This window comes from Carex rostrata, chromosome 27 (genome assembly GCF_964058835.1).
Source record: "Carex rostrata chromosome 27, lpCarRost1.2, whole genome shotgun sequence".
NCBI lineage: Eukaryota > Viridiplantae > Streptophyta > Magnoliopsida > Poales > Cyperaceae > Carex > Carex rostrata.
In genome coordinates this window covers 4,399,307-4,421,802 of record NC_135944.1, presented here as the reverse complement: position 1 = coordinate 4,421,802, position 22,496 = coordinate 4,399,307, and the positions used below count along the sequence as shown (strand labels likewise).

The window sequence follows — 22,496 nt, the reverse complement described above, 5'->3', positions numbered from 1 at the left end:
ACAAAGCAGTGCAGTATTGCTGAGTTTATCCCAACATGGACAAACCAATTTGAGTGAGAAAGTTGGTATCGTACCTTTTAAGATAAACCTCTACCAAAAACAGATATGGTAATTGGAGAGAGGCGTGACCTAGGATGAGAGATGAGAGGCATGCCAAAGTCGTTGGGAGAGAGGAGGGATGCGCATCTCTAGAATGAGAGGTGGGACCTCCTAGAATCAAAAATCGGATTGAGAGTATGAGAGAGACGGTGAAGAGAGGCGCAGTGTGTAGAGAGAGAGAGGCAGGGGGAATATCGATGAAGAGGCACTCAAACAGGAGAGATGCGTGACCTAAGAGTGCTCAAACGGGCTGCTCGAATGGTCTGTTCACTGGACATCGAACAGGCTTTTTACTGGACATAGAACGGGCTGTTCAATAATTATTCAGATCCGGTTCGTCTGTAAGAATTAATTTGAACATGAACCGAACTTCGGGCTTTGTTCAGATTATAGTATGTTCAATATTTGTTTGCTACTTGTTCAGCCCGTTTGTCCACGGGCTGCCCTGTTCAATTAGCAGCCCTAGCCGAGGGCCAAATCGAAGAAAGGTGATAGGGCCGTATTTTTGTGATATGCAGATTAGTGCATGGTGGAGAGGCTTTTTGAAAAGATAGAGGTGGCTGATGAACGGCAGTGCCAGAGGACTCAAAGGCAGTTTCCTTTTGTTGGGTGTATAAGAGAACAAATTTCACAATGACGAGGAGAGCAATGGAAAGGAGGATGCTTTGTAAAACAAAGATTGCCATTGTTAAATTGGGTAGTTACTATATTATGATTCTATAATTTCTAAAAGATTGAATGACATATATATTGTGACACAGTAGGATTGCAAATCTGTGGATTATATTGAGCAATGCAATGATTCATCATGTGAGGCTTATAAATAAGATTGAATAGGAACCTTATACCAGTGTTAAGTTAAATAGGATTGAATAGGCTTATGCAATGATTCATCATGAGCCACTTTTTCAGGGATTTGAATGTTAGCTCGCTCATGACTCGCTCGTTACTAAAACGAGCAAGCCATGAGCTTGGTCTAGCTTTGACCGAGCCGATTCGTTGCCAGCCCTAGTTTAAGCCCTTCAAAAATCGATGCTGTCAGCAAAACAAACTCTTTGGGGGCAAAAAATGTTGCCTCGGCCAGATTACTTGCTTTAAGCCTTGTAACACGAAAATTAGGCGATAACTGCACCCCACAATCTGACCCGTACCATCCTGACTCAGATCAGGGGTGATTGTCAAGTCAGTTTCGTTCCAACATTGATGGATTTTTCAGGGTTGGATTTTTCAGAGGTTATAAATTGAATTAATTTAACTTCAACTAAAGGTAAAACAAATATCAATACTGGACTACTGGTATCAGTACCACACTCTCTCTTACAGTCCCTTCAAAATAAAATGTCAAACGTTAATTCAATATTGTTGACGAGTCTAGATAATGAAACAATGATCACATTACAGAACACTAATTGGAATTGATATAAAACATTAAAATTTGTTTATCTGAATGAACTTAAAATATTTGACGAAAGTGGCAGTTCCTTGGTTAATCAAACCATCATTGACTAACAGTAGGGGTACCATGTGATTCCTCAAGCACCAATGATACCATTCATGTCCGAACTTCAGTGCCTTGTAGCCGGATTTCTTGAGACATGATCGGAGCTCTTATCGGATCCATAACCTGAGTTTAGCCAAACCCATCCGATCGGAAACACAACAGAATGAAGCGAACTTTCATTATGAAAAGAAATTTGGGCCGCACTTGCCATGGAAATTAGAAAGACCGAGAAATCAAAAGAAGTAAAAAATTATCGTTGAAGCCCAGATTAGTACTTTCAATGATGCCCAATATAAGCAAACGAGCTTTAGAAGGTTAAAGCCCAAAAGGGTAAACAGATAAAGGCCCAAGGAGATGAAAAATGCGAACAGAAAACACCAACAGGTTTACACCAAAGAACCTGGTGGTTTTCTGAATTCACAGAAAAGTCCTTTTGACTTGAAAACTTACCAAGCCTTAAAAATCTCGGAATTGATCCACAACATTTAGATTTTGTATGGGAGTCCCTAAAGATCCAGAAAATCGCAGAAATACCCTCAGGATTTAGATATTCAAATAAATTCCAGAAAATTTCCAACAAATTTATAAAAGTCATATAAATTATTCATAAATGTCCTATAAATTTGAGGAGACATTAGGGGTCTGTACCCCACTATGTCAGTGCGGCGCAATTTGTTTGACATTCGTCTGAGAGAGACTTAGTGAAAACAAATGGGGCCTAGTATGTGGGTCCCATCTGTCAGAGTTGTTGGTGTGTACAGTAAATCTGGTAGGGAATATAAATAATATATATTTGGGAGGTTGGATATAGAAGGCCTACATGGTTTTTGTATGTGGATTTGCGCTAAATTTTCACTATTATAGTAATAAAAAATTTACATTTTTTGAAATTTGTTTACTATTTTTTTCAGAATTTTCAAAACAAGGTTTTTCGTATTTTTTTATTATTTTTTTAATATTTTTTATTACTGTCTTAAAAAATTCTGAATAAATAGTAAAAAAAATTCAAATCATGAGTTCGCAAGCCGAAAGGCCCAAATCCAAATCACGAGTTCAAATGATTAATCCAAAATATGTCCATTACTCTTATTCTTTGGTAAATTAAGTGTTATCGTTAGATTTTTATTTTTCAAAACTATTATATTTCAGGTTTCATTACATTTAATTAATTTTTTTTTATCATACGAGTGCTTGAGAATATCAAATAAATTCTCATATATATAATTTGAGCACATCTATAATCATTCTCCGAATTCCTTGTTAATTTAACTATTGTTAATTATTGCTTAATCGGACAAGAACTCTCAAAATTTCAAGATGTTCCAGCTAATAGGGAAATCTGTTCACTATAGGATTGTTTCCCAGCTTTGTCTTCTCAGATCAACAACACAAAAAAAATGTTTTAGAAGTGCAATTTTTGTCAGTTATTATAACTACAGTAGGGTTAAAGTATTTTTTGTGCTCCAATTATATCTTACATTATTGTCTTTCTATTTAAATTTCCAACAGCCGATTCCATGACTTTCAACACGTTCCCCACTTTAAAATATTAAAATATACTTGGATATAATTTTTTTTAATCTTTTATTATTATTTTTGATAGGTACAAATTAAAATCACTATTTTTAAAATAAAGGTTTGTTCAAAAGAATAACAATCACTCAGAAAAATACTTCATCATCTGACTAAGATCATAAGGTTAAAAATAGGTGAGTGCAGTGCTAGTTTGGACCATTTGGATAATTAATCTCATCATTTTAATAAATAGCCTCAACTTTTGTACATGTGTATTGCACAATTAGCCTCATCGTCATTTGAATAACAGAACAGTTGGAAAATGAATGAATGATAAATTGACGAACCAAATGGCGACTATTGACGAATCCATTCCTATCTCCCTATATGCCATTTGGGAGAATAGTGATGCCTACGTTAAGTAACAATCATACAAAAATTTCCTAACCACAACTTTGCATAGCATAAAAAATTGGCATTTCATAGTCCAAGCTCTTAGAAAATACAGTGGTTCGTACCTACTTATTAATAGAAAGCTCTTACATACATCAATCAGTAAAAATGTCGAAAGTAAAACCTATCTACAATTAAATTAAACCTCTCTCTCCCATTCCTCCATGATACCAGAGTCCAAATTACAGATGCAAATCCCACACCAAGCCCTAATCCAACAGAAACAGAAAGCTCAATTATATCAGTAGAAGACCTTGGAGGAAAACCTTTATTAAACCCATCATTTGAAGGAGTTGTTGGGCACTGCATTGATAAAGGACTACCACATAATCCGGGATTACCCAAGTAAGAAGCATTCGAAAAGGTCGAAAATTGTTGGTCTTGTGGTATTTCTCCAACCAAATTGTTGTATGAGAGATTTAGTGCAGAAAGAAAGGTGAGAGAGGTGAGTTCTTGAGGAATGTGTCCGGAAAGCTGGTTGGAGGAAAAATCCAGTAATTGAAGTTGTTGTAATTTACCAAGTTGGGATGGAATTGGACCAATTAGGGCATTATGTGATAGGTTAAGAACATCAAGTGACTTGAGTTGCCCGATCTCTCCGGGTATTCTCCCCGAAAATTCATTATTTGACATATCAATGTAGCTGAATATGCCAAGTGAGTTTATGAGATCTAAACTCAGACCTTTGTATGAGATTGAAGCTACATACGTAATGTAAGATAGGGGATTTGTATTTGATGCAACCATCATAGCTTTCAGATTCACAAAAATATTTTTAGGCATTGTACCACTGAAATGATTTGAAGAAAGGTCAAGAACTTTTAGCATGGGAAAGAAGGAATCATTTCCATTTGTTTTGATTTCCATGTCTGCAATTTTTCCATAAAACATATTTGATCCCAAGACAAGAACTCTCAAATTTTCAAGATTTCCCTGCCAATATGGAAATTTGTTCGCTATCTGATTGTTTCCCTGGTCTAAGATCTCAAGGGGTTTACAATACATTAGTAATTCGGGCAAACTTCCATTTATTAAATTTCCGTTCAGATTTATTGCCTGAAGTGCACATGCTTGACTAATATTTTGTGGTAATGGCCCTCTTAATTTGTTACTTTTCAGGTTAAGCACTTCCAATTCTGTATCTCCTAGAAGGCAAGGTGGAACTGTACTAGTTAAATTGTTATATGAAAGATCAAGCACTGAAGGCAACGTCACATTACAAATGGAATGGAGAATCTCTCCGGAGAGACTATTATTTGAGAGGTCTATGACAAAAATATTTGTTTGATAACTCAGAAAAGAAGGAAACATTGTTAAATTGCACGATGACAGACTTAGTCCTTGTAATTGGGGAAATGAGGCATAGAATGATTCGTTATGTTTTTTTCCTTCAATAATTGACAACTTGTTGTTGGAGAGATACAAAAATTCAAGATTCATATTATGCTTGATGACATCTAAATTGAATGTACCATTGAAGTTATTTGATTCAAGAATTAATTGAACGAGCTGGGGATATTTAAATAGGGAAGTTAATAGTTGTCCTTGAAGATTGTTGTAGGAAAGATTAATAACTTCCAAAATTGATGATCCATTTGAGGACTTAGGTAGATATCCTGACAATTGGTTTTTAGATAGTTGCAAAATTTGCAATGAAGGGTGTGAAAACAAAAACATGGGAATCGTACCTGTCAATTTGTTTGATCCTAAGTTCAAATATTCGAGTCTTGTAAGGTTTGTTATTGAAGGCGGAACTTCTCCATAGAAGTTACAGTTGAAAAGACTCAATTTCAATAAGTATTGGAGATTTCCAATTGAATCTGGTATTGGAGCACTGAAATTGGTATTTGCAAGATCCAAAGATTGCAATAAGCTTCGCTTCTTGAATTCTGACAGTTGTCCTGACAACATTGAGTTGTCTGATAAATCAAGTTTCGTTAGATTTGTAAGGTGGAATATTTCATCAGGGAAATTTCCCCGTAATCCACAAGATGCCATGGATAGCTCCTTGAGAGCTGAACCTACTTGAAAAATTGTGTTGCCCCACTCATATTCATCAAGTGAAATGTCGACCGAATCCAAGCGAAGAACTTGGAGATTGGTGAGGTTGCTGAGAAAGGTTTTTAGGCCAGTATCATGGAGATACAAGGTATTGGTACTAGTACTGGAGAAGTCTGATAAGTCAAGTAAGATAAGGTTTCTGAGGGTAGAGATGCCGATTGGAACTTGACCGACAAAGCCAGAATAGGATAAGTTGAGATGGGTTAAATTATCAAGTCGCTCAAATCCGGTTTGTGGAAGGGTAATATTATAGAAGTTGTTGTCAGCAAGGTTGACGTACCGAAGAGAGCTGAGATTGAACAGAGCTTGGTTGAGTTCGCCTGAGATGGACCGATTGGTAAGGTTGAGTGCAGTCACCATACCGGTTTTCTCATCGCATGTGATGCCATCCCATATGCAACAGTCAGTACTTGCATTCCATGACTGGAGTTCAGTGGTGTTGAAACCTTGCTCGAGTTTGATCAAGTCATGACGCTGGTCGGGAAGGCAGTGGGCTTCTGTTAGAGTGGGGGGTTTGATGAAGAAAGAGAAGAGAAGTAATATGGAAACAAGTGCATCATGTGCCATTGCAGGAGTATGGAAAATGAGGAAACAAGCCAATTTGGAGTAGTTCTTAATTGAAGAAATGTAAGTATATCGATATATATAAGACCATGCATGAATAAGAATTAAAATAATAACAAAGTATAAATTTAATAAAACGCGTGTGCATGACTTTGACTGATTAAAAAAGGGTAAAGTTCTATACCTCTAGCAGAATTTGTTCTCCTTGGCTACAAGTGGATCCACTTGTTCAATTATTATACTCATTGATTGGAAGAAAGAGACTCTTGAAAATGATTTCATCAAATATTAGGTAATTGGGGAAAAGGGAACTTGCACTTGCATGACTTTTGAGACCAGTGGTCAAGTCTTTCCAGCTCATCAACAACCCAAAATGTTTATTTTAAATGCCAAAATTTAATCAGTTACTCTAGCTGAAGGTGTAATTAATGGTAGAGGGAACAAATTAAAAAAATGTTTGTTTCATTCCTCAAAAATATATCTCATCCATGGTTCCTGATTTTGAACAAAAAAGAAATTATAGATTTGTCCACGTATTTGGTTTTAAAAACTTCAATAAAATTTGCCAACCGTGTAAAAAGTAATAAGAACCGTGTGAGTTATGTTTAACTTGTTTAAATATTTTATACATAATTTGTAGCTGTCATGGCCTTCCACTAGTGGAATTGTCTGGGGGGCAATTTGGGCCTGGACATTAGCGGGCCTCTAAGGGCCTAATATTATGATTATATAAGATATTAAATTGACTAAAGTATATATATATATATATATATATAGAGTTAGGCTGAGTTGCTATGGATAGCATAGTGGCATCTATGCTACGGCTCAATATTCGAGTTTTCAAAATCCAAACGGTCGATCCGAACCGTTCATATAGAGTTAGGCTGGGTTGCTATGGATAGAGAGAGAGAGATGAGCTATGGTGAGCTATAGAGTAAAAGAAGTTTTTTACTCTATAGCAAAACAATTTCATTTTGAAAATTCAAACAACCGATCCGAACCGTTCATCTTGTTCTTCATATTGAAATGTGCTTGGAGACCAAATTTTCCATTTTTTGGAATTTGTTTACTATTTATTAAGCCACTTTGAAAATCGCCGATCCGGTGGTCCAGAATTTTTACTGTTTTTTTACTGTCCACCCGGATTTTCAGATTTTTCAAAGTGGCTTAAGAAATAGTAAAAAAATTCCAAAAAATGTAAAAATTAGTTTCCAAGTATATTTTATTATGGAGATCACATCTAACGGTTTGGATCGACGATTTGGACTTTCAAAATGAAAAAATAGCGTGGAGTACAAACGCGTTTTACTCCGCGTCTCACCGTAGCACATCTCTCTCTCTCTCTCTCTCTCTATATATATATATAAAGAGTTTGATAATTGCTCTCCAAATAAATCCCCAAATGTGCCCCTCATTTATTTAATGTTTAACTTTTGTTTCTAGTGTCATATCTAAGCTTTTAAAGTTATGTGCATAATCTTTTTCAATGATATTTGTAAGCACTTAAACCTCTACATGCAATAATTTAAATTATAAACATCTATCTTTTACATATATATATCTACATATCTATACATATATACATATGGATATCTATATATGTATATCTATATACATATGTGTATATGTATATCTATGTATGTATATATATGTATGTGTATATTACACACACACACACATACACATACATATATACATACACACACACACACGAGTAAGGCTACCATACATTGCAATTTATATGCATTTTTATCAATTGGACTATAAATCACTGAATTTAAAGTCCAAATATGGAGAACAAGATAAACGGTTATTTGAACTTTGAATCCAGTGATTTATAGTCTAATGTATACAAATGCCTATGTATTGCAATGTATAGTAGCTTTACTCTCTCTCTCTCTCTATATATATATATAGAAAGAGAGAGAGAGATTGACTAATGTGCATTCGAATGTATATGGGCCGAAATACATACGGTCCAAATTTGACTTTTCAAAATCCAAACGGTCGATTCGAACCGTTCATCTTGTTCTCCATATTAATATGTGCTTGGAGACAAAATTTTACATTTTTCTAAATTTTTTTACTATTTATCAAGTATTTTACAAAATTATTGATCCAACGGTGGCTTAACAAAACAGTAAAATCAGCAGCCACTGTTGGATCAACAATTTTGTAAAATACTTAATAAATAGTAAAACAATTCAGAAAAATGTAAAATTTGGTCTCCAAGCACATATTAATATGGAGAACAAGATGAACAGTTTGGATCGATCGTTTGGATTTTGAAAAGTCGAATTTGGACCGTATGTATTTCGGCCATATACATTCGAATGAACATTAGTCACTCTCTCTCTCTCTCTCTCTATATATATATATACATATATCTCCATTCTATTATTAAGCACGTTGGGTGTCCGATCCGCCAACGGCTACGATTGAGAGATGAAACTTCGGATTTGATCTCAGCTCTCCAATTACATAATTTGTCTTCTTTTGATTAAATGCATCTCTTTTATATATAGAAGTCTAAATTTAGTTAAAAACATACCCACTACATGTGCTGCCACACGATAAGTTACAATTAAAATTGAATAAATTTTGAAATTTAGCGATATATTTATCTGTTTCCTTATTCCTTTATTTCCATATTTCTCCTCTTTAATTGAGAAGACTCCACCTTCCATTTTCTTATTTATTGTTTTCTTATTTCTTCATTTCTATACAGATCACAATGGAAATCATTTTTTTTTTATTTCCTTATTTCTCTTTCTTTGTTTCTATATATATTGGTGTGGGCAATTTAGAATATATTTTCAATATAGAATATATCAATGTGTGTATGTATGTGTGTGTGTGTGTGTGTGTGTGTGTGTATTCTAAATTGGAAACAAAGAAGAATATAAATTGGAACGTGTGTGTGAATATATATTTTTCTTATAATATGTGTGTGTGTGTGTGTGTGTGTCTATATCCTATACATACACACAATAACACTTTTTATTTATGTTTTTTGATATCATATTATATTGATATTGAATTGTTGTATGATATTATTATTTGATATCATTGGTACTTAAAAATAAAGAATCATCACATCATCAAATTGTTATTAGAGATCACGATTAAAGTTAATTAAAAATACATAATCATATAAATTTTCTATTAACATGTGCTTTAATTTTTAGATAATTATTATTTTCATTAATATATTTGTTTCTTATAATATGTCTCCGTTGCAACGCACGGGTATGATACTAGTATATATATACATATATACACACACATATATACATATATACACACACATATATACATATATACACACACATATATACATATATACACACACATATATACATATATACACACACAGATATATATATACACATATATACATATATATATACAGATATATATATACAGACAGATATATATATACAGATATATATATACAGATATATATATACACACAGATATATATATACATATATATATATATGTATATATATATATATATATATATGTATATATATATATATACATATATATATACATATACATATACAAAGTTAGGCTGGGGTGCTATGGATAGCATAGTGGCCTCTATGCTACGGCTCAATATTCCAGTTTTCAAAATCCAAACGATCGATCCGAACCGTTCATCTTATTCTCTATATTAATATCTGCTTGGAGACCAAATTTTACATTTTTCTGAATTTTTTTACTATTTATTAAGTATTTTACAAAATTGTTGATCCAATGGTGGCTGCACAAAACAGTAAAACCGTTGGATTAGCGATTTTCAAAGTGGCTTAATAAATAGTAAAAAAATTCAGAAAATTATAAAATTTGGTCTCCAAGCAGATATTAATATGGAGAATAAGATGAACGGTTCGGATCGACCGTTTGAATTTTGAAAACTCGAATATTGAGCCGTAGCATAGAGGCCACTATGCTATCCATAGCACCCCAGCCTAACTCTACATATAGATATACATACATATACATATACATATATATACATATACAGAGATGGGCTATGGTGCATTGCAATGCATAGGCCATGGTGTGCATTGGACCATAAATCACCAATTCAAAGTCCAAATGACCGATCCAAACCGTTCATCTTGTTCTTCATATTAATATGTGCTTGGAGACCAAATTTTATATTTTTTGGAATTTTTTTACTATTTATTAAGCCACTTTGAAAATCGCTGATCCAACGGTGACTGTTTGGAACAGTAAAATCAGAAGCCACCGTTGGATCAGAGATTTTCAAAGTGGCTTAATAAATAGTAAAAAAATTCCAAAAAATATAAAATTTGGTCTCCAAGCACATATTAATATGGAGAACAAGATGAACGGTTTGGATCGGTCATTTGGACTTTGAATCGGTGATTTATGGTCCAATGCACACCATGGCCTATGCATTGCAATGCACCATAGCCCATCTCATATATAGATGGGCTATGGTGCATTGCAATGCATGAATCCTTTTATGCATTGCACTCTAAATCATGGATTTAAAGTCCAAACGACCAATCCGAACCGTTCATCTTGTTCTTCATATTAATATGTGCTTGGGGACCAAATTTTACATTTTTTGGAATTTTTTTACTATTTATTAAGCAATTTTGAAAGTCGCTGATCTGATGGTCCAGAAAATTTTTACTGTTTTTTTACTGTTCACAGCAAAACAACAATTTTCAAAAATGCTTAATAAATAGTAAAAAAATTCCAAAAAATGTAAAATTTGGTCTCCAAGCACATTTCTATATGGATTAAACATCTAACGGTTCGGATCGGTCGTTTGGACTTTAAATCCATGATTATAGTGCAATGCATAAGGGGGTTCATGCATTGCAATGCACCATAGCCCATCTCTATATATATATACATATATATATATATATATATATATACATATATATATATATACATATATATATATATATACACATATATATATATATATATATATAGAGAGAGAGAGAGAGAGAGAGATGAGCTACGGTGAGTTGCGAAGTAAAACGCGTTTGTACTTCATGCCGTATTTTCATTTTGAAAGTCCAAACGACCGATCTGAATTGTTAGATGTGATCTCCATATTGAAATGTGCTTAGAGACCAAATTTTACATTTTTTGAATTTTTTTTACTATTTATTAAGCAATTTTGAAAATTGCTGATCCGATGGTCCAGAAATTTTTACTTTTTTTTACTGTTCACAGCGAAATAGCAGTTTTCAAAATTGCTTAATAAATAGTAAAAAAATTTCAAAAAATGTAAAATTTGGTCTCCAAGTACATTTCAATATGGAGATCACATCTAACGGTTCAGATCGGTCATTTGGACTTTCAAAATAAAAATACGGCGTGAAGTAGAAACGTGTTTTACTTCGCAACTCACCGTAGCTCATCTCTCTCTCTCTCTCTCTCTCTATATATATATATATATGAGGAGGGATCCAATTACACCCTTTTTTGGTGACACTGAATTACACTCTACATTTTCAAAGTTTTGAAATTCCAAACAGTCGATCCAAACCGTATATATATCACATCTTGGACAAGATCATCTATATATATATGATCACTATTAGAATTAGTAGTATATAACTTTTGGATATGCTTTCGATTTGTTGGACCTTCGGATGCGTTTTGGTTTTCGAAATTCGATTAGTTTGTCTAAGATATCAAATGATTTGAATAATACAAGTCTATAAATTATAAACTTATAAACATAATGATATAAAGGAACTTCAGAAATAATAACACGTGGATTGAAACCTTATTAATTCGAAGTATGTTCAAAATATTTAGGTTCGGCTTTAGAAAAATTCAAAGATGTGAATAATGATCAAGAATTTCCTAAGCTAACAGGTATGGGTTTGAATATATAGAATAATTTACAGGTCAACAATTTATTGTTGAAAGAGAACAAAAGGGAATATAGTAATGAGTTTATTAGAGAAAAATAGAAGAGGAAACTGATGTTGAGAGATTGCAATTGGAAAGAAAATAATATTCCATGAACTGCTGTAGAGTGAATATATGTGTACCCTTTAGTTCGGTTCTATGAATTTAATTATTTGATGAATGAGAAAGTGAAAAAAAAAATATCACTTCTATCTATATTATATGATTGTCAATTTAGACAAAAATTGCGTAAAAGAGTTTCATAACTAATAACCATATTATCTATTTTAACAAAGCTAATAAAACCTATTAAATTAGATTTTTCAAAAAAAAAAAACCTAATAAATAGAGATTTCTTTACCTCTAACAGAATTCTGTTTAATTAACCATAAAGAAGATTTTTCTTCAAAGTTAAACAGCTGACTTACTCTGATTTATAGATTGACTTATAATGGAATGATCAAATCAAATACTTCGTCTTGATGACCACATAAATTTTCTTTACCTTATCTTTTCTGTCTCCTTCTGAACAAGTAGCAAGAATGAAGATCTATGATGTTGATAGCGGGCCCTTTCTTTGAATGAACAACAAATGACTTATTGTTATTTGGTGAGTCGGATTATTTAATAGCTTTTTATAAAGATGTTATGATTACCAATGAAATAACTACGATGCCAATAAAATATTAAATAACAAATTTAGGATGAGAAATTGGAAACTCTGTTTTGAAGAATTTTCTCATAATGGAGTCGTTCTAGTAATTAAATAGCAAATTGTAGGATTTGGGTGGGTTTCCACCAAAATGAATTTGCGTGTTTGATCAAGTCGTAATTTATTTTATATATATATATTTTTTCCTCTTCACGTAGAACCATAAAGAAAATAAAATAAATATGGTAATAGGTAAAAAATTATTATGTATAGAAGAATAATTGAATATGAAGTAAAGGGTTCACAACCTTATGTGAAATTGAAATGAAATTGATCCATGTACTAACAAAGTTGTTTTTAAACTGATGCAGATTGATTTCAATTGGAAATAAAATATTTAGAGAAAGAATTGAGGAGAGACTTGACTAATCAGCATGTGTAATTAAACTACAAAATTATTTAGTCAAGCATAGCGTATTGACTGCTCATTCAGTGGCAAGTGACCAGCTCCATACATACGATTTTCATTACTTATTATTTATTTTATTTTTTATACAGTCGAGTGTGTATAAGAGAATCACTGAGCCAACATAGAGAAATGCCCTCAATCCTAGTAATGCAAATATGACAATATAAAATTCATAAAGTTACATACCAAATAACTTTATATAGCAAATCACAATACGTAATAAAAATTAACTTTTCTTTTATGAGTAACAAAAGATTATCTAGCTAGTAACACAATTTGAAGCAATTAATCTTCACAATTCTTCTCAGTTTTCTCACATTTTCAGTGTACATTGGTTACATAGCTTACACCATGTTGACGGCTCGATTGAGGTTGCATTTAATACATTGGTTGCATAGTGTACTGGAGATATTATTTTCCTTTGGTTTTATTTATTAATTTAGGCTTCAATTCCCACTTGGTTTCTCTAGGACAGGTATCTCAAAGGGGAGCTGGAGAAGGGGATTATAAATTTCTTTTCCCTTTCCTCTTTGTTCCTGAAAAGTATGTTCTAGCTTCTCTGACTAAAATAATTTCATAAGCCCATCTCCTTTCTCAACCGGTACATAATTACATTCCTTTCGTTTCGTTTTCATATCACTTTGTTTAGAGCGGACCACGGTGATCAACACATTCCCTGATTATTTAATATTAGACCTATGTTTCACAAGTTCTGCCAAAGTTTTGAATGATTATTTATGTGTACAATATGAACAATGAAGAAGAGGTATATGGTTTTCTACTACCTGCAGACAGATATTGCCTAAATCTAATCTACGGCCTTTTTTGCTCCAAAAATTGTTTATGTATTGTAGATGTTTTATTTGTGTGCTTTTAATTTGTGGTTGCCCCTCGGCAACCTACGCTCTGATTACTTAGTTGTTTCCCTTTCGCTGAGGGAGTGACTAGGAGGACTGTACGCTTATTTTAATCATTGTATTTAGCTATGTTTAAATTCTTTGTGGATATATTGTTAAATTCATTTTGTGCAGCCTAAGTGTGTTTTAAAATTGAAAAAAAAGTTTTCACTATAACAGAAAGAGTAGCTCTAGCACCTAAGCCACACAATTTAAAAATATTTTAAGAAATAATTATGTGTAAATGTTGGACCACTGAGAAATAACATGCAGCAAGAGTGGTAAAAATATTTTAAGAAATAATTATGTGTAAATATTTATCAATAGTTACAGTCCTCGTCATAGTCATAGTTACTGTCCTAGTCCTAGTCATTGTCATAGTTGTAGGATAAGCCTCTTCAGTGTGTATCCACAGATTGATTGCAATTGCTAACCTAGCTATGAGATGAAAAATGTCTCTCTTGGTATAGATGATTTACAGTATTGGGAAGACAGGGCACAGCAAGGGCGCTCAAGCATGCAACTACAAGGGAATACAAGCACCTCATGCCACGAGTGGGAATTCCCAAGGTATAAATTAGTCCATGTTTCCATTTATTACAATTTTCTAATATCTAGGAACCTTGCTTGCATCCATTCTATGCCTTCAGATTGTTCTACTTCAGGAAAATATGAATGAATGTGTTTCTTCATGGTATACACATATATACCTATGCAAACATCGTAATATCTAAATTTTAACAAGAAAGAAATGCAACTACTTGTTTAATAATTCACTATATAAGTAATTCTTATTATAGCTAGTGATAATTTTTGTTTTGTTCTTTCTTAACATCCACTTCTCTAAACTAGTTCTTCAACCTCTTGGAAAAATCAAATACTCTATATTCTATAAGACATACAATACACATGGAGGAAAAATGAAAATGAATGAAGAAATGAATGATAAAATAAGGAAGAACGTGGGCCTAAAGATAAGGCTATTGACTAGCAGCAAATAAGAAGAAAAGGCAAACCTAGAAGACCATGGGAAAATGAACTGGGAATTCCCAAGGGCCAAATCTATCTTTCCATTTTGTTACAATTACCACTATCTTGGAACTAGGATGCTTTCTTTTATTTGTATTAATTTAATGCCTCCAGATTTATTGTTTAATTCACTTCTAACTACTGAGTTGCACCAACGGATTTCTTCAATGTAGAGTTTATACACATCATTAAATAGCTAAAACAAATGCAATAAAATAAGAAAATTATGACAAAATATCACTCATATTTGTTTCACTTTTATGTAGTATCAAAACTATCAAAGAGAATTGTGAAAACATTATAATGGAATGATCAAATCAAATACTTCGTCTTGATGACCACATAAATTTTCTTTACCTTATCTTTTCTTTGTCTCCTTCTGAACAAGTAGCAAGAATGAAGATCTATGATATGTTGATAGCGGGCCCTTTCTTTGAATGAACAACAAATAACTTATTGTTATTTGGTGAGTCGGATGATTTAATAGCTTATTGTTATTTGGTGAGTCGTATTATTTGTACAACAAGAAATAATAATTCACTAAATAACAAGTGATAATTTATACTATAGAAAGTAATTATTTGTGTCTTATTTTTTTTAACATCGTCTTCTGATAAAATAAGTAAGAATGCTCCTTAAAATTTGATTGTATTGACATTAAATTGCAGAAAAGGAATCAATATCTCTCCATTTTATAAATAATGCTTCTCTATGTTTTTAGGAAGCTTAAAGGTTAACTTAGGTTAACATATAGATGTTGTGTTTATTTTGTATGTGTAAGAGAGAAGAAATAAAGTTTGAATACAAAATTTTCAGAATTTGTGTTGGACATTTCTCTCTTCCCTCCACCAAAATATATATTATTTCTAACAGATTCCAGCTTCATGGGGAAAACTGGAGCAGTGAAGTAACATTGAGACATAAGGGGATAATTGCTCAGGTACTACCTCAAAGCTTGTATGTTCTTCTTTTTTCTTATTAGTTTTGTACTTTTCTTCTTTCTTTTTTTTCAGAAAGTGAAGTATCATTCCACATTCCTGAATTGCTATGAACAAAAGGATGAAGATACAGTTTTATATTCAAAATTGGTTTGCTTGTTTTCATTATAAATAAAATAATAAAAACTAAAAGAAACATGCTCATAAGCAAACAAATAAAAATAAATAAATAATATATATATACCAGGAAGAGATATGTGGATAGAATAATATTTGAATATATGTAATAAGTAGCAAGTTGGGTCCACATTCTATTGTGAAAAAGAAATGACAAGGAATGTAGAAATTTGTTTGTGAGAAAAGAAGAGATTGAGTAGAGACGCATGTAGAGTGATTGCAATTGAAAAGAAAATATATGTGGACAGAATTGAGGAGAGACTTGACTAATAACTTAATTTATGGGATAAATCGAAGTGATGAATTTATTGCCTTCCTAGCTGGGCATGACTGAGAGTATCCAGTCAACTATTGAGTATTCATTGCAAGTTGCACTAAATATTTATACTTGAAATAAGTATAAAATACATAAAAAATATCAAAATATGAAGTGGGGATACAAAATTACAAACTCTGTATTGAAGAATCTTCTCAGTAGCAATTCGTTCTACAAAATTATAAACATTAGCTCATCAAAATATTTGATTCTAGTCAAGGAACATTGCGCATTCGTCAAATTACAATGCGTATTTTTCCTTTTTTTATGTTAGTACCATACCAGTCCAACTGGTCGAAGAGAACGAGCAAGAGGTGGTAGTGCAACATGGATAGGCAGAGGTTGGTTTTCAATAAGATTTGCTAAGTGGTGCTTTTGTTGCTTTAATTTTGTCAGTTGCTTTTGTTTACTGTTTTGTTTAATTGGGTTGCTTGATTGTCTTTTTGTCGTGCTGGGTTGTATAAAACTATTCCGATACATTGTGTTGTTGAGGTGATTTAGTGGCAGCTAGTTATGTAACATCCCATAAAAATGCTAGTTATTTTCCAGTCACACTTCCCTGACTTGACGACTGGGCTCAAAAGTCGTGCAGGTTACCTTTTCCCTGCTTAACAAACATTCAGTGGCCAAAGAACTATTTTATTAAATTGAATTGACAGATATGAGACACTCGATCAGAAGTTTCAGATAGCATCTTGCAAATGCAACCTGATCTAATCGGCATTACATAAGGTGACCTTTGCCTTTGAATGTGTCAAACAACCTCAATGAAAATGTTCTGATAATTGAGAGCCTCATATGTGTCAATCCAACTCAATCAAGAAGTTCCTTAGCCTTTGAATGTTTGGTGAGCATGGAAAAGGGAACGTGCACTACTTTTGAGCCCAGTTGTCAAGTCAGGTAAGTGTGACTGGAAAATAGTGGCAGCTTAATCTTCTCAGGTCAACATCCGAGAAAATTTATTGAATGGAACGAGTGGAACATAAAAGTTATTATAGTGTTCTTTGTAAAAACTTCATAGAAGTAAAAAATTAAGACAATTCCTTCTTTCCCATTTGGACACCCACTAATTCCATTCGAAACTATACATTAAAAAGAATGATACTACATGGTGATGATACCAGTTAGAACAACATTACAATAAACGACCTAAATTGTATTTACTAGCTGCCACCAAACCACCTCAACAACAACATCTATCTGAATTGTTTTATGCAACCCAGCATGACTAAAAGGGTTAATGAAAGAAAAACCAAGCAACCCAATTAAATAAAACAGTAAACTACATTTACTGACAATATGAAAGCATCAAAGGAACCACTCGATCAAAATCTTATTCAAACCAAACCTCTGCCTCTTGATGTACGTAGCACTACCACTTCTTGTTCGTCCTCTTCTACTAGTTGGACTGGCAAGGTACTAACATAAAAAAAGAAAAAGAAAAGGAAAATACATGTTGTGATTGGAAGAAACCACCATGTTCCTTGACTAGACTCCAATATTTTGCAGAGCTAATTTTTAATTTAAGCTAATTTCTATTGCAATTTGAAATTACCATTTGTAACTTTAAGCTTGTGTGTCGTTCGAATTTCTTCTGTCCCCAATTTGCTAGAGCAAATTGCTATTGATAAGGTTTTTCAAAACAGAGTTTCCGGTTTTTCATCCCTACTTTATATTTTAAATACAACTTTTGTAAGACCAATCAAACGGATTAGAAGCTTTCAAAGAAATTCACACCTTAACAGCTTAGCTCCACAAAATATTTTGTACACAGAGAAAATAAATTGATCAACTTCATTTTTATATACTTTGGTTGTTTATAGATGTTTAAAGAATAATACATGAATCTACTGAATTAAATTATATGAACCGTGTTATTTTCAACCAAGTAACAGAAGCACATAGAAGGTTTTAAGTCCTACTGAGCTTAGTGAAAATGATGAGATATAGGCATAATCTTTTCACTTTTAGTAGTCAATTTCTGTATTTATCTTATTATTTATTTTTACAGGTACGTCATTTTGAATGCAAACCATTTCAATGAATGGGCGTTGAGATATCTTTCGTCATTGTTAAATGATTCCCTCTTATATACGGTCCCATTTGCCTAAAAAATTCCCTCCCATAAACAAACTCATCTATAAATACCCCATCTCAGTTGTTGCAAAGATAACTACACCAAGCACCTTACCAGAAGCTATAAGCAAAATCAACCAACCATGTCTTTCATTTCTCAAAGTGTATGGCTAGTAGCAATACTACTTGCCTTTGTATCCTTGACTGTTGCCACTGATTTGTCTACCGTTGAGATGCCTATGTCAGCACGATACGAGAAATGGATGGCACAATATGGGCTTGTATACAAAGATGCTGAAGAGAAGGCACACCGCTTTGAAATATTCAAGGCTAATGCTGAGTACGTGCTATCCGTCAACCGTGAAGGAAACCGCACGTACCGGCTTGGCCTGAACCGGTTTGCTGATTTGACCAATGAAGAGTTCAAGGCCTCCTACCTTGGCTTTAAGCCAAAACCTTCGGCGGTAAAAGAGGTGCTTGATTTCTATTCTCTTATATTTGTATCAGTTACTTTTTCTCAAGTGACAAACCTTTTGCTTTTTCTACTAAGGAAAAGATGAAGTACTTGGATACCACTAATCTGCTTGTTGAACCAACTATTGCTTGCAAACACTGTTACATGATATCACTTAGCATTGCTCTCATTTCATGAAACAGGCTTTGCAATAGCTAGGAATAACTTATATTCTCTGATTTTGTCTCACAGGAAACAAAGGTGGAACAACCTTTTACGTATGCAAATCTAGATAATATGCCAAGTGAAATGGACTGGAGAGATCATGGTGCAGTTACTGGGGTCAAGAATCAAAACCCTTGTGGTATGTGTGCGATAAGATATCCATTTAACATCTCTCCACAGACTTATTCCTTGCCAACTATACTGTTGTAATCAATTTTAATATTGTTGGTGTTTAATTTCATATAGCAACGTCAGTTAAGTTTTTAAACAAATTATAAGATTACTTCCTGACCATCATAAGAAAAGCCATTGGTTGAAACCAAATGATATTATTTTTACTGGTATATCCTCGTACAAGACTGAACAAAAAAATGACTCAGCATAGCAGAACAAAGTGTTGGGATAAACTTAGCAATACTGCACTGCTTTGTGCCAGTATGCAAAGGATTGAAGAGAGAAGAATATTTTTCTGAATAGAAACAACGCTTTATTTTCTTTCTCTCTTACTCAATTACATAAAGTTATGCAGTATTTAAAGCAATACAATGTTCCTAAAATAAGCACCCACAACTTCCCTAAATTAAGCACCCACTACACAACATGCTAAAAATAACTAACCACTACGCTAACTAGTCCGAAAATAACTATGCTTAAAATAACCAATGCCCAAAATAACCAATGCAGTTTTTTATGCTGTTAAAAACTGATTTGTACATGCTTTAATCAATTTGAATTAATTTTCAACACTCCCCCTTAATTCAAAATTGATTATATCAAGTTTGATTATGAATTCTTCAAGCTTTTCTCTTGGCAATGCCTTCAGTAAAATGTCAACCTTCTGTTCTTCAGAACTTGCACGCTTGATCTCCATTTTGCTGCTACCAATTCTTCTTGTAATGCTTGATGCCATGTTTCATTTCCTACTGCTTCTTCAAAGATTGTGGATCTTTGCCTTCCACGTGCTGTATACGCCATGAAAAGCATGGGTTGCTCTTTCTTTTCTTCTTCACAGCATGCTTGCTGTTCTTCCCTTTGTTTTCTGAAACAATCGGCTTGCACACAGCCGTATCTTTTGTAGTGGAAGCACTTGACATCTTCTATGTCGTGCTGAAACAAGAACTCGTCAAATCTACAAAGGCCACGTCCACCTCTGCCTTGAGAGGACTCCCCCTTTCTGTAGAATGCCCTTTCATCTCCTTTCTCCTTTGATCTGAACTTTGCTTCATGGGTCTGCAGTGATCCCATCAGTTCATGAAAGGAATAGGTTGAAAGATCCTTTAATTCTTCAATTGCTGCCACCATGTGATCAAATTTCGGTGCTACGCTTCTCAACACCTTTTCCACCATGGTTTGCTCTAAGATGTTGTCTTCATATGCTTGAATTTGGTTGACAACGAATGTGACTCTTCACTAGAAGAATCTGCATTGATTCTTCTATTTTCATATGCAACAAATCTTCATGTAGGATTTGCCATTCAATTGCCACAACTCGAGAACTTCCCTGAAATGCCGTCTTCAAGGTTGTCAATGCTTCTTTAGTAATTGCTGCTGCTGCAATTCTTCATGGTTGCGCACCAATTGACTCTACCATCACTTGCAAATTGACTCTGCCTTCAATTGCTTGCCCACCAAACCTGGCTCTGATACCATTTTGTTGGGATAAACTTAGCAATACTGCACTGCTTTGTGCCAGTATGCAAAGGATTGAAGAGAGAAGAATATTTTTCTGAATAGAAACAACGCTTTATTTCCTTTCTCTCTTACTCAATTACATAAAGTTATGCAGTATTTAAAGCAATACAATGTTCCTAAAATAAGCACCCACAACTTCCCTAAATTAAGCACCCACTACACAACATGCTAAAAATAACTAACCACTACGCTAACTAGTCCGAAAATAACTATGCTTAAAATAACCAATGCCCAAAATAACCAATGCAGTTTTTTATGCTGTTAAAAACTGATTTGTACATGCTTTAATCAATTTGAATTAATTTTCAACACAAAGTTCATATTCGTGGCCCTATAATTCAGTAATATATTTATGCTTACCTAATCCTAAGTGGCTAAGAAGCAATCAGTACCAAACTGGTATTAGTATGGTGCCCACCAGTGCTGGGCCAAGTTAGTAATAATATCATAACCCAAAATGAATAAACCTCAGTTAAACTAATTGAATTCAATTCATACAAAGGATCTTGCTGGGCATTCTCGTCAGTGGCAGTAATAGAAAGCATTGTGAAAATAAAAACCGGCCAGCTGATGTCCTTGTCAGAGCAGGAGGTTCTGGATTGCACTGGTAAGGGCTCATGTCAAGGTGGCAACATGGAGGAGGCCTACAAATTTGTTATAAGAAACGGAGGCCTCACAACTGAAAGCAATTACCCTTACACCAAAAAACAAGGGCTCTGTAATTCCAAAAGAATGTCTGCTTCTGCCGCAACTATCAGGTCTGAACCTATTAATACCTCTAACTTAAATATACTAATTTCACCTAATATAAAAGTTATCTATATTGGTATTCATTTATTATTTTTTATTTTGTGGCAAAAATTATTAGCGGCTATCAAATGGTGCAAAACAGTGAAGCAGCATTGCTAAATGCAGTGGCAAACCAGCCGGTCTCAGTAGCGCTAGAGGGTTCTGGGAAGGATTTCCAATTCTATAAGGGTGGTCTCTTCACAGGGTATTGTGGAAACAAATTGGACCATGTTGTTGCAGTCGTTGGCTATGGTGTTGGGATAAACTAAGCAATACTGCACTGCTTTGTGCCAGTATGCAAAGGATTGAAGAGAGAAGAATATTTTTCTGAATAGAAACAACGCTTTATTTCCTTTCTCTCTTCCTCAAGTACATAAAGTTATGCAGTATTTAAAGCAATACAATGTCCCTAAATTAAGCACCCACTACACAACATGCTAAAAATAACTAACCACTACGCTAACTAGTCCTAAAATAACTATGCTTAAAATAACCAATGCCTAAATAGTCATTGCAGTTTTCATGCGTCTAAAAACTGATTCTAACTAAACTAAACCAATGCAAAGATTATCTAAAAATTAATTTTGAATTAATTTTCAACACTCCCCCTTAATTCAAAATTGATTATGACAAAACCTACTTTGAATTCTTCAAACATTCCTCTTGCCAAT

At 33.5% G+C, this 22,496-nt stretch overlaps 3 protein-coding genes across 3 annotated transcripts; 2 read left to right on the top strand and 1 right to left on the bottom strand.

Annotated features, from left to right (window-relative positions):
* Positions 1-3,650: 3,650 nt before the first annotated feature.
* On the bottom strand, positions 3,651-6,228 carry LOC144545138 (uncharacterized). The gene has a single exon (XM_078293723.1). It carries the CDS (start codon positions 6,194-6,196, stop codon positions 3,668-3,670), a length of 2,529 nt encoding a protein of 842 aa, XP_078149849.1. The 5' UTR covers positions 6,197-6,228; the 3' UTR covers positions 3,651-3,667.
* Positions 6,229-18,698: 12,470 nt separating this feature from the next.
* On the top strand, positions 18,699-19,649 carry LOC144545139 (fruit bromelain-like). Its single transcript, XM_078293724.1, has 2 exons — positions 18,699-19,138; positions 19,372-19,649. Exons 1-2 carry the CDS (start codon positions 18,809-18,811, stop codon positions 19,552-19,554), a joined length of 513 nt encoding a protein of 170 aa, XP_078149850.1. The 5' UTR covers positions 18,699-18,808; the 3' UTR covers positions 19,555-19,649.
* A 1,866-nt stretch (positions 19,650-21,515) lies between these two features.
* LOC144545140 (cysteine endopeptidase RepA-like) lies at positions 21,516-22,109 on the top strand. Its single transcript, XM_078293725.1, has 2 exons — positions 21,516-21,794; positions 21,905-22,109. Exons 1-2 carry the CDS (start codon positions 21,607-21,609, stop codon positions 22,092-22,094), a joined length of 378 nt encoding a protein of 125 aa, XP_078149851.1. The 5' UTR covers positions 21,516-21,606; the 3' UTR covers positions 22,095-22,109.
* Positions 22,110-22,496: the final 387 nt, after the last annotated feature.